This window comes from Dromaius novaehollandiae, chromosome 19, assembly GCF_036370855.1.
Source record: "Dromaius novaehollandiae isolate bDroNov1 chromosome 19, bDroNov1.hap1, whole genome shotgun sequence".
In the NCBI taxonomy this organism is placed as follows: Eukaryota; Metazoa; Chordata; class Aves; order Casuariiformes; family Dromaiidae; genus Dromaius; species Dromaius novaehollandiae.
Window position 1 is genome coordinate 1,843,367 of NC_088116.1, and position 12,168 is coordinate 1,855,534.

Consider the following 12,168-nt stretch of genomic DNA (forward strand, 5'->3'; position numbering starts at 1 on the left):
GCTGATAGATACTAAGGTTCTTCATCTTTCAGTTTTGTTTTTCTAGTTATTTTAGCAGAATGCACAAGGTGGCTTGTATTTTGTGTTCAGGATACACTGGGCTTTGTACTGTATCATTGCAGCTGCCTGGCTCAGCTATTTAATGATGTTTCCTCGTCTCTTGCAGAAAGGTTCTTTTTTAATTGATAAGACTGAAAACTTGAAAGTTTGAGTAGAAAAATTCCAGATTTCCTCTACCTAATTTTCTTCTCACCTGCTGCATAAGATAAAATAGAGACCAAAATACCATTGTTTCCTGTCCTCTCTAGCTTGTTTGACATCTTAACCTGATTTAAACCAGATTAGAGACATCATATCACTGCATACCTTAGTGTGGATTATAGCTGCATCTGTGTAGTTATAGGTATAAGGATGTTGACCGTGGCTTCCTAGTTCAGTGGCGGAAATAGTTAAATTGTGTGGTAGACTATCCCTTTGCTCAACTTGATGAGTTCAAAATGATGCTTACATTCATAGCTTGAAGCTCCAGGTTTACTTAAGCTTTGAGTCTTAATTTCTTTTTATAATTCAAAGCAGTACAGAAAACTTATTGTGTCAGTCTCTTTTTTTTCTAAAATGAATTTAGCAGTAATAAAAGTAAAGCTGTGTTTTCTTTCTCCTTGTAGTGTTTAGATTGATAGATATCTGTGTAAAAGTTAAATTGTTTTAGTCACTGAAGACTAGCACTGCATTCAGTTAGGGTACATATAATGCTTCAGCCTGTCAGAGTACACAAAGGAAATAGCTGAGAAATATAAAAGAAAATTCAGTGCTAATATTTCCTTTTTATACAGCTTCCTATTTTAAATGGTAGTATAAAAAGCAGTTTTATTTCTAGGTGACCTTGTTGCAGTGGCTGTTGTGGCAGGAAGCTCCAAAAAATATGGAGTACGATGTTTCTATAGCATGGAAGGATACAGAACTAGATCCGTGACACAATTTCTTTGAGAGGCACTTGTGAAGTATTTTATCACTCAGTGGTATTGAGCTTTTCTGCTGCTGTCAGCACGGAGACTTGAAAATTCAAATAAAAAGTACTAGTAATGCTGAAAATTTTAATTAAATGTATCTATCTTCCACTGACTAATGACTTCCGAAAATGTATTGTAAAAATAACATCTAAGAATGAAAATAAAGCCTGAGTCATAAATGCTATTTGTTCTGCCTTTTCTAGTTTTAAAATGAGCACGCTGAAATACATCAAACTGTTTTAAAGCATTACAATCTGAAAACTTGCAAGGCAATGACAAAATGAAGTGAAAATTACCTTAATTACCCTTTGGAACTTGTTGCCCTAGAATGTTGTGCAGGCCAAGCATTAGACATTCCTGTAAGGGCAGATCTGGTGGTGGCTGTTAACGTGGTCCTCTGGATGCAACGCTCCGCGCAGGAGATCCGTAAGCCACTGTCTGAACTGGAAGAAGGGATTGCTTATTGTGCTCTAGAGCCATTTGCTGCTGTCCACTGTTGGAGACAAGATAACGTACTGAATGGGTCCTCAGTATGATCTAGTGTGGCAGTTTAGTCATTTTTGACTTAAGAGTTAACCATTCTCTAAGGAAAAAGAGTAAATTTCCATTGTGAGCACAACCTTTGGTACCAAAAGAACTGATTTAAAATCCAACCCAAACCACAATTTTTCTGGGGAGGAAATTACCTTTGGGCATAAAAGCTAGGTAGTACAAAGAGGTCCATTTCCCTACAAACGAAAAATGTCAATATAAAGTAGACTGCATTTAATGATACAATGAAACATATTGTTGGGGGAAAAAATGTTCCAAGTTTTGGATTTTTAATACAAGTCATAGATCTAGCATTTTAAATATGCACCTTTAAATTGTGCCAACAAAAATAGTCACGTTAAGTAGTTGACAGAGATGTTCATGAAGGATGACTGCAGTTTAACGGGATGGTGGGATGGAATGCCCTCACCAAGTCTGCAGATGTCACCAAACTGGGAGGGAAGTAGGTAAACTGGAAGGTAGCCGCACCTTGCAGGGAGACCTCAACTGTCTGGAGGGCTGGGCCAATAAGAACTGCATGAGGCTTGAGAAAGGTAAATATAAAATCCTGTTTCTGGGGTGGAATAATCCCAGACAGCCAAAAAGGCTGGGCTGGGGCGTAGCTCTGCTGGAAAGGCCCTGGGGGTCCTGGTGGGCAGCCAGCTGAATGCGAGTCAGGAGTGCGCTTGGCAGTGATGAAGGCAAACTGTGTCTTGGGCTGCATCACCAGGACCATAGCCAGGAGATCAAGTCCTGTGGTTATTCCACTTTATCAGGCACTTGTGCGGGTGTGCATGGAATAGTGCATCCCGTTTTGGCTTCCCCAGTTCAAGAGGGACGCTGAGAAACTGAAGAGGGTGCAGCAGAAGGCCACTGAGATGATTAGAGTGGTAGAGCACTTGATGAATGAAGAAAGGTCAGAAGAGCTGGGTTTGCTCAGCCTAGAGAAGAGAAGACTCGGGGCATCTAGTCAGTCTTCTAATACGTAAAAAGTAATTATAGAGAAGGTGGAGGTATTCTCTTCACAAGGATGTGTCGCGACAGGACAGAGACAGCAGACACAGGATTGCTTAGGTGAAATTCCGTCTAGATGTAAGAAAAATATTGTTTGCCGTGAGTGCAATTAAACTTGGCAGCAGGTTGTGCAGAGAAATGGTGGGATGTTCTTCACTGGAAGTGTTCCAGGCTTGACCAGGCCCTGGGTAACCTAATCTGCAGCCCTGCTTTCAGTGGAAGCTTGGACCGTATGGTCTGCAGAGCTCTTCCAACCTAGACTTTTCTGTGAGTCTAACTGTGTAGTTGATATGTTAAACTAACAAAAATCTGAAATTCATGTTTCGTAGTGTTTTAACTTGTTATAAAAGTTGCATACAGCTGAATGTTTTAAAAAATAGCATTTTCTTTAAAGTTGCTCTGAGGTTGTCCACATCACTTAGTAAAGGCCATAGTCTCAAAAAATCAGTGCATGGTGTGATCTTTAAGAACTTTCTAAAATCTTCACCAATTTTCCTTTTAAGGAAACAATAGATAATACTTACATTATTTGAAACACTTCAGCAATTAGATTAAGAAAATTAAATCTGACTTGAGCAGTGAAATATTGCAAAGTGATAGCTGCAGTTAGAAATTTCTCTTGACCTTTGAAGTTCTATCACCAAATATATATCCGCTACAATTTCAGTACTGTGAACAATAAAATAGCTATTAAACGATAGCTATTTTAAGTTTGCAGTGAGAGAACTTCCTTCTGGATGTTAGAATTATTTTTTGACTTGCTTATGTTATTAGGAAGGTGAGAGTGATGTTCCACTGCACAATGCTGCTTGCTTGTTTCTTGTCTGTATCAGAGAAAATTGCTTGTTTTCTTATGTTAATTGGAGAAATCAGTATCAATATTTGTACCATGTGTAATGTCAAAAAACTTAATAACGCTTTTGGAAAATTCAGGTGGAATTGGTTTTGAAGACAAGACTGAGCCCTAAAACATTGATCCTGAACTCTCTTTTACAGGGGAGTTTGAGACTAGGAGTATTGTGTTGAACTTGACTGATTTCAGCAGTATATATAATAATAAAGCTTAGCCTTTGTGAGAGCTTCATGGGTTTTTAACTCTTTTGAGTTAGACCAGTTATTTAGTTTTCCTGTTAATAGAAGAATATTATACCCTTTCGCTGACTCTATCTGATTTCTGCAAAATAATTGATGGTATATTGCAGAATAACATACTTAGGCAAGAATAAAACAGCATAATGAAAGCTTGATTTTTTTCTTTGTGATATCTGGAAGTTGTGATATTCTAGAACTGTTCCTCAGAATGATTCATGGTTAAAAAAGCTTTTTTTCTTCACTGGAAGTAGTTAAGATATGCTCACATTTTCTAGGAAAGATACTTTAATAACTCTTTTCTGGTGTTGTCATTGTTAGTTAGTCAAAGACTCCTAAGTACCAGCATCAGGCTAAAAAAATAAACAGTGATGCTGAATTTATGAAGTTTTATGCTAGACTTACGGTTGGTAAGTCAGCATGTTGATGTTCAAGATAGCTCTGTGAAACCTAATTATTCTCAATTTTCTTTCAATAGGAGAATCATAGCACAAATACCAAATATTTTTCTTTTCTCCTCATCCAGAGTTCTTGCTTGTACAGAAAGCTTTGTAATTTGTGTTGGAAGCTGATACCACAGCTCACTTCTGAGAGGTCTAAGATAGGAGTAAGCTTGGATCTGTTAAGGAGATGAGTGATTTCTCGGGATCGGTAGTTCCATTAATTTCTCTCATTTACCTCCTTTGCCCTCTCAGTCCCAGACAATAAAAATCTGCAATATAATTATCAGTGTTATGGTAGCCCCAATCATCTCTGTAAGTTTTCTCTAAGTTGAAGACAATTTTTGATAGTTAGCTTTGTGGGGGTTTTTAGCTTTTAGTTTAGTTAGCTTTTTGTTTTCTTTAATAAGCCAAAGGAAACTCAGTGTTGTGTTGATTGTATTAAAGTAAATGTACTTTTTAATATAACTGGTAAGAGGCTAGAACTGAATAAAATACTGACCAAAGCCCTTTGAGCATGCTGGAGTTGTGAAGCTGATGTTAATTCCTTGGAATTCTTCCTTTAACTTTGTTTGTTTGTTTTTTTGTAAGATTCCCTTTACAGTGCAAAAGTATTTGTGCGGTATTCATCCTTGAGCTTCCAGTCTTCCACAACGTATGCTCGTCGAGAATTCTAGTCAAGATCCGCTAAAACACTTCTTAATTGAAATGTCTATAGAAAGGGAATTCCTGAGTCACACTTAAAATGTAAATGACACATGCTTTATAAAGAAGAGATGACAGTAGTGGTTCCTTTTTTGTCCCATATTTGGTAGCTTTTTATAAAAAGTCAGTCTTCAGTAAAATGAGTTTTTGCAAAGAGCTGCTTTTCACTTTTGTGTGTGATAGCTTGTAAGTGGCTGGTTCCTGCGAACTACGTGCAGGGGAGTGACTGCGCTCGGAAGTGATGAGTTTGTGACCCTTGAAGTTGAGTGCAGCATGAAACAATGTCTGGTGTTCACGCAGTCGGTTTAGGATTAACATCTCGGTTTTGACCATTTATGCTGAATCTTACCTTTGCAGAAAGAGCTGTATTTGAAGTCTAGTTTTCACCACAGGGTGTTGAGCGAGGGTTACCAACACGGGACTCTAGTTGTGTGTGGTTCGTGAGTGCTCAAAGTGCGTCCAAGGCTTCATCAAGTGACTGATGGACTGTGTCTGCCTGGGGATTCCCTGGTAATCCAAATCGTCAGGAAGCAGAGGGGATGCAGCCGGGACTGCTGAGGCTGTCACTGCTGGTTCATCCTGGGGCTCGGTTGTCCCTCTAGCCCGGTTTCTCCCGGAGAGAATAGGAGGATGCTCCTGGGACCGCCTTCCTGCTCGCCCCTTTGTGAATTGCTGTGCGACAGCCTCTCTGTCCCACGCTGTGGCTCGCAGCTTGCAGGTGTTGGCCTTGCAAAGCCTTTCGTAGGTAGCTAGCCAGCTTCTGCAGGAAAGGGAACTTTTTTCTCAGGATTCCATGTTACTTGCATCTCTCTGAGTTTCTCTTTCTTTTGATTACTTTGACCTTTGATTTGTAAGCAAAAATGGAGGTTTGGGTTCAATTCAGGAAAAAGCAGTAGGTGAGCTTCAGTATTTTGTTTTATCTCTAGTATAAAGATAATTATAGATAAAGTGATATAATCAGAGTGTGTGTGTAGTTTTTTTTATGGAGTGTTTTTCAAAGTCGTCTCTGGCATCTCAAAAAATTTTGAATCCTTTCTTGAAGATGTAAATCTTAATGTAAAAAAAAGCTTACAATACTTTTCTCTTTTTGCAGCTTCCTATAAAAGCTGGCCAGCAGAATACCCACACCAAAGTCAGCACGGAACACAACAAGGAATGTCTCATAAACATTTCCAAGTACAAGTTTTCCCTGGTCATAAGTGGTCTCACCAATATCCTAAAAAATGTTAATAACATGGTAAGTTTTCTAATTTTAGATTGCTGGATGTTTTCAAAATATTATTTACTCGTATTACATAAACTCTGCAGAAAGTCATTTGAAACTTGAGTCAAATTGTTGCATGCATTTTACACTTAAATTTGCTGTTTTCATCCTCATGTATAATAATGTTTACCAACAGCATTGAGCTGTTGCATATAAAGCTGATAAGACAGTTGTGGCAGTGCAATCCAAAGAAAGGTCGTGATTAAGGGGAATCCTCCGTGTTATTCATGGGAACAGTCTGTAGCTAGAAATGTATGTGGCGAACTGAGGAGTGGGTACATAAAGGCACCTAATACTACATTCAGTCTCTGAGCGATTTTAGGTACCCGCTGTGCAAGCGAATAGAAAGCAGTGGTTACTGGGAGGTGAGGGAGGGTGTTTTCCATAGCATGAAGAGGTGTTCCAGTAAGCTCGAGAAACGGTGCTCAAAAAGTTGTTACAGGAGGAATGCAGCTGGGCAAAGTAGCTGTTGAGCTGCTTTGTGTAGCAGTGTTGGGAGTTTTTTCTCTCTCCTGCCAGAGCATGACCTGCTAGGAGCTGTTTTGGGAAGATGAAGCACAAGCATTTAAAACTTAAGGTGTTTGAATTTATTAGGCTGTTTTGATGGTTTAGTGTTTGTATTTCCAGCCAACTGCTAGCTGCTCTCTCACATATATTTGTATTTTAACAGCCAGATGAATTTCAGTCAGGACCATGTAAGAAAAATCTTTGAAAACAATTTCTTGTCTAATGCCACCAGTATAGACTTGTACCTCCAAAGGGATATCTTACAAGTCAGCAAGAAAAAATGAATGAAAGATGGTGGGTGCGCTACGCATCTTTCCCATTTCTTGTTTGATATGTCTCAGCCTTTTATGAAACTGGTTCTTAATGATGATACTTGAGGACAGTAGGCTGATATGAAGGGATGAGATGTGACATCTTTCTGTGAGTTTCCAGAGAAATCTTGAGAGCCAAGTGTCTTGGTAGATGGTTTCCTTCTGCATGCTGGTTTTCTGAAGTGACTCAAAGGGAGTCATTAAATAATTCCTGATATCCAACAAAGTATTTGACTCATCAGCATCATTAAAATTGTCAATTAAAATAGATTTCAGTGGAAGCAAAGAGAAGAAATCTAGAAGGGAATAAAACTGAATATGGTTGTCCTGGAGTGCCCACTCTGGAAAAGTCACCATTACCATTAAGTCATGGTCATTACCATCAAGTTGGGTAAATGGAAAGTTTAGGAATCTTTTGAGAGGAGAAAGATGCAGTTTGATTTTTTCATGGAGGATCTGGTTTTAGATTTGTCACGAGAAAAGTTGAGTTCATTCCTTCTTGATACCATGTGATTTGTGATCATTTGGAATCTCCAGAAACGGGTAATAAAACTGGCCAAACTCTAGCTATATTTATTTTTATGGTTTTGTCAAGATAGTTTGCAGTGGACTACTTCAGATGTCAGTTGTATGGAGATGGAGGTCTGCTGTAATGCTACAAAGGATTGATCAAATCAGAAAGCAAAAAATACTGCCTTGCCGTTATGGATTTGACTTCTTAAAGCTACTTGTAATCCTTTTTGAGAGAGAATTTATTTTAATTAAACTCCATAAACCTGAAAGAATGTGATGATGTTTAAGATAACTGTCTGATAAATGAGAAGATTGTCTATACAATTAAAACAAATTTCTGTATACGATATGTAGATTTCAAGAGGAAAGATTAGCTAAAAATGCCAATAAAAATGGCCCTGTTTGCTTTGCATTGAGGAGCAAGACTTAACTTTTTCTGTGGTTGATGGAGAGAGCTGCTATATGAATCAGCAATATTTTTAAAAGATTCCTCTGGCGGGAGGAAAAAAGAAAAGAACAGAACAAACCAATAGACTGTCATAATACTCTTGAGTTCAGAAAAAAATCTTGAGGGTTTGCTCTGCTGAAACTTACAATTAGTTGAACTAACCTCCCAAGCAGTTTAAATATAAGTTCTTTTGGATGACTTCTGCATTGTTCCCTGTACAGGCAGTATATTTTTGGCCAACTCTTTTTTGCTTTGTTTTGTTGTCTTAGTCTTAATATTGTTGGAACTAGTCCCTGTTGTTGACAGTAGAATTGGGTGCTAGCTTAAATGCCTGATGGAATTCTAGCTACAGCCCCTATCTAAAGTGTGGCATCTGCTTGGAGGGTCTCATGTGTGTTTCTTCCTGTGGTCTGTGCTAAATTTTGCAGCACTTGGACAAGTTTGTAGGTATGGATTTGTGGTAACATCACTTCTGTTAAGTAAGGTTTTGGCAATGAAATACATAATTGGAAAAATCAACAGTAATTGATACTAAAATAGCTCCTGAAAATGTATAACCTTCACTTCTGAATAAATTGTAGGTCAGATGAAGGTAAGGGGCTGCAGTGCACCTCCAGTTTTGTTTTATGGTACTGCTTGTTCCTTATTAGATCTGTCACTGCAGACAGGATATTTTTCATTTCAGTGATTAGGTTTTAATTCGTATTTTAATCTAATATTTACTGCTTTTATTTCTAAACTTAAAGCCAGAGTAATAAAGGAGCCATAACTTACTGTGCCACTCTGCTACGTTGCTGTAATGTGTAACAAGTTAAATTTTTGTGCCTCAGATGAATCTGTATCCTTTCTTCTTCTAGAGAATATTTGGTGAAACTGCTGAAAAGAATTTATATCTATCTCAGCTGATTATCTTGGATACACTGGAAAAATGTCTGGCAGGGGTGAGTAGTCTTGCATAAGCAATTGCTGAGTTGGAATAAAATGAGTTAGTATAAGTCAAATGCTTGTGTATCTATTATTACTGCTATTAAAGTTAAAACTCATCTGACTTAGAGAAAAGTAGGATTGATGCTAATTAAAAAAAAAACCCCAAACTTCCTATAAATGAAGTAATTAATATTAACGATGAGTTAAGGATTTGTTGAGTGTTTTCTTTCCTGCCTAAAATCAGTGATAATAATTTTAGTAATAATTAGAACCCTTTTTAAAACTGAATAGATGCAAATAACTTGGATTTGCCCTTCCCAATACTCAGCTAGTTTGTGCAGTTAAAAACAATGATTTACTTAGAATAATTCTTTAAAAAGAATTGCAGACAAATGTAGTCAGGTCTACACGTGTATGTGAACTGAAGTAAGGAATTACACAAACACAAATAGAGTTAGATTTCGTTATCAAGTGTCACTAGATTTTTATAAACTTTGAATGCTTATGGCATATTTTACTTTGTATTTTTTTGAACAGATACTTGCAAAAATTTTCATCCCACAAAAAATCCCTCAAAAGTAAAGGATAGTTTATCGTGTTAAAGGTAGAAAATAATTCAGTACAAGTATTTAAATGTTATACTGCTAAAGTTTCTGCAGACAATGTTGATTTTTCTTAAGATTTCTTGTGACTTTCATTTGGTTATGCAGTGTTATTTCAGTTTCATGTAATTTTATGTACAGCAGAAACTTTGCTATCACTATTCCAGAGATTACTTTTGCAGGTGTTTCCTAGTTTACATTAGTTAACCACATCCAAACTTCCACGGGGAGTCCAATCCTGAGGTTTCCAGTCAGAGCTGTGCTGAAAGGCAGTTTGCTTTTACCTTTGGGATGTAAACGGTTGTACAGCTTACTGTGCTAAACTGTATAATTGCAAAGCCAAACTTCACTGTGAGCAAAATTTGTAAATCTCTGGTTTATTCCTTTAACAAGAAAGGGATTTTTTTTTTAAAGCTGTATTCCTGGATGAATGTCATGAAATCATCTAAGCTCTTTGCTGTTTCCCTGCAACTGTTTTTGAAGGTTCTTTCTTTATAAGGTAATGAACATATTATGGTTAGGTTTGTCAAGCAGCGTGTCTTATATTACAGTACTAAAACAGTCTGAATAATTGTGAATTCTTCTAAATTCACAAAAGATCCAGGTAAATATATTTTGTAGAATAGTTTTAGCTTTTTAAGATAAAGTTAATACCTCTTTTTGGTACTTTTTTGTATTTGATTCAGTGAGTCAAAAAAACAGTTGAACTTACTATATTAATTTTTTAAAAATATCTTGTTTCTTGCAACATCAGTGTTTTTCTGATACATGCTGATATTTGAACAGGCTATAATTGTGCTGAATGCTTCTTGCTTTGTCAGTTCAAATGAGAGCAAGCTGAACCCGTATATGTTTAATAAGACTGAGCCAAAGTTCTATACAAAGAGCATTGTGTTCTGTGATATCTTCAGATGTATTTCTTGCTCGCTGTTCTTGCTCAATGTTTCACCAAGTTCTCATGGCAACAGGACTCAGGTCAACTAAGTGGGAGTCTCTGAAACTTCCCAATTCCCTATGGTAAATTCATTGGTAGAATTTTAGAAAGCTTTAATGTTGACCCTTCTGTTAAAACTTGCTCTTAGTAGAGCAAAGTTTCACTTCAAATTCTTTTGTAAATAGTTTCCTTATGTTTCATACTGTGCAAATTGGCAAAAATTGGATTTTTATTCTGCAGGAAAGTTGAGCCATTTTTGACTCGTATAGCACAATCCCAGGAAGAGCGAAGGCGAATCACCTTTTTTCCAGTTCATTTTTAAAATATTTGCTATCAAAATACAGTGGTAAGAATACTATCCAAAAGAGAAGCGAGGGTGGGTCTTTTGCCCTTTGAGCTTCCATTCAAACAGTGATCACTTAATGCTCTACTGCTAATATTTTACACAGATCAACCGGGTACAGTCCTCACAACAGAAATGTATCTTTTTTTCAAAAAATAGTGTGGTATTTTGCTTGATACTTGATGATATTGATCAGTTTAGTGTCCTACATGTTTTGGAGACTAACCTGAAAATGTCAAGTTGTGTGAATACGGGTTATTGTCGAAATGAAAAGAAGCCTTTTCTATGGAGACTGCTTACACCACAGTCAGTGGTAGCCTGCAGGCAGAATTAGAAGTTTAGATTCAGGTCCTGTGATACTAGTGGCTAGACACTCCATTTTTTTGCCTCTAAACCTACAAAATGAAGTTTCATGGAATATTGAATGTTTATTTTTAGCAACCGAAGGATACCATGCGACTAGATGAGACTATGCTGGTAAAACAGTTGCTGCCAGAAATCTGCCACTTCATCCACACTTACCGTGAAGGGAACCAGCATGCAGCTGAACTGCGCAATTCGGCCTCTGGGGTTCTTTTTTCTCTTAGCTGCAATAATTTTAATGCTGTGTTCAGCCGCATTTCCACCAGGTAAGTACTTTAGTAGCTTAGCTTGGCCAGTGTTTTAGAAAACCAAACAAATACTGGGGTCTAGAACATCTGCATGAATTGTAGCCTTTTGCATCTGAGAAATGTTGACTATTTAAAAGGTATTTCAACAGATAGTTCTTAACTGAAACACTTTCTGCCTTTCAAAATTTTGCTTAAATTTCAGGTTATAAAATGCATCGGTTTTATATCCATTATAGATTCCTGTCAGCATATTTTCTGTGTGCTATATATATATAGCATTGTTTTTCGATCTGCTTTTGTAAGTGTAAGTCAAGTGCTATTGTAGAGCAAAGCTAACGATGACTTCAGAAGTATATTGCTGTATCTCAAAGTGGAATGAGTTCCTGTGGGTGCAAGGTGCTTTGGAAAAAAAGAGTGCTGAAAATAATGACTTATATCCATTTATATATGAATTTAGAATGTAAATTTTCTAATTGTCTGCAGCTTTGTTGGTGCCCCAGAGACTGTTTTCCTTCCTAATTTTTCCTGCTTGCAGGCTATTCCCTTAAGTCTGTCTTATGCCTGAGGGGGACAAGACAGCTGGACTCAAACACTATTTGTTAGTCTTTGGAAAAGAATCATTTGTCTTCCAACTGCTTGAGTTTTGCACCACACTTAACCATAAAAATAACTTTGCCTTTTACACTATTGAGACAGGCCCAGTGTTACCGTCTATTCTTTGTTCTTTTTCCCCTATTCCAGGTCGTTCTGACGCTTCAGTGTTTCAGTCCACTAGAGTTGTATATTATGCTTTTTATTACTGAAATACTTTTTGAAAAGTTGCTTGAAGTGACATACCTCTTATTGCACATTGTTACAGCTAACATCATTCCTGATTCTTTAGAACTGAATCTTGCACAGCCTTATATGGTCAAATAGC

General features: G+C 37.2%; 1 protein-coding gene across 3 annotated transcripts in view; it reads left to right on the forward strand.

Annotated features, from left to right (window-relative positions):
- NF1 (neurofibromin 1) overlaps positions 1-12,168 on the forward strand; it is a 179,053-nt gene that overhangs the window by 74,221 nt on the left and 92,664 nt on the right. For all 3 annotated transcript variants that reach the window (XM_064523066.1, XM_026106924.2, XM_026106931.2), the window contains 3 exons: positions 5,883-6,026; positions 8,690-8,773; positions 11,077-11,267. In XM_064523066.1, coding sequence (XP_064379136.1) covers positions 6,024-6,026; positions 8,690-8,773; positions 11,077-11,267 — 278 coding nt within the window. In that variant the 5' untranslated portion in view covers positions 5,883-6,023. The remainder of the gene's footprint in view (positions 1-5,882; positions 6,027-8,689; positions 8,774-11,076; positions 11,268-12,168) is intronic.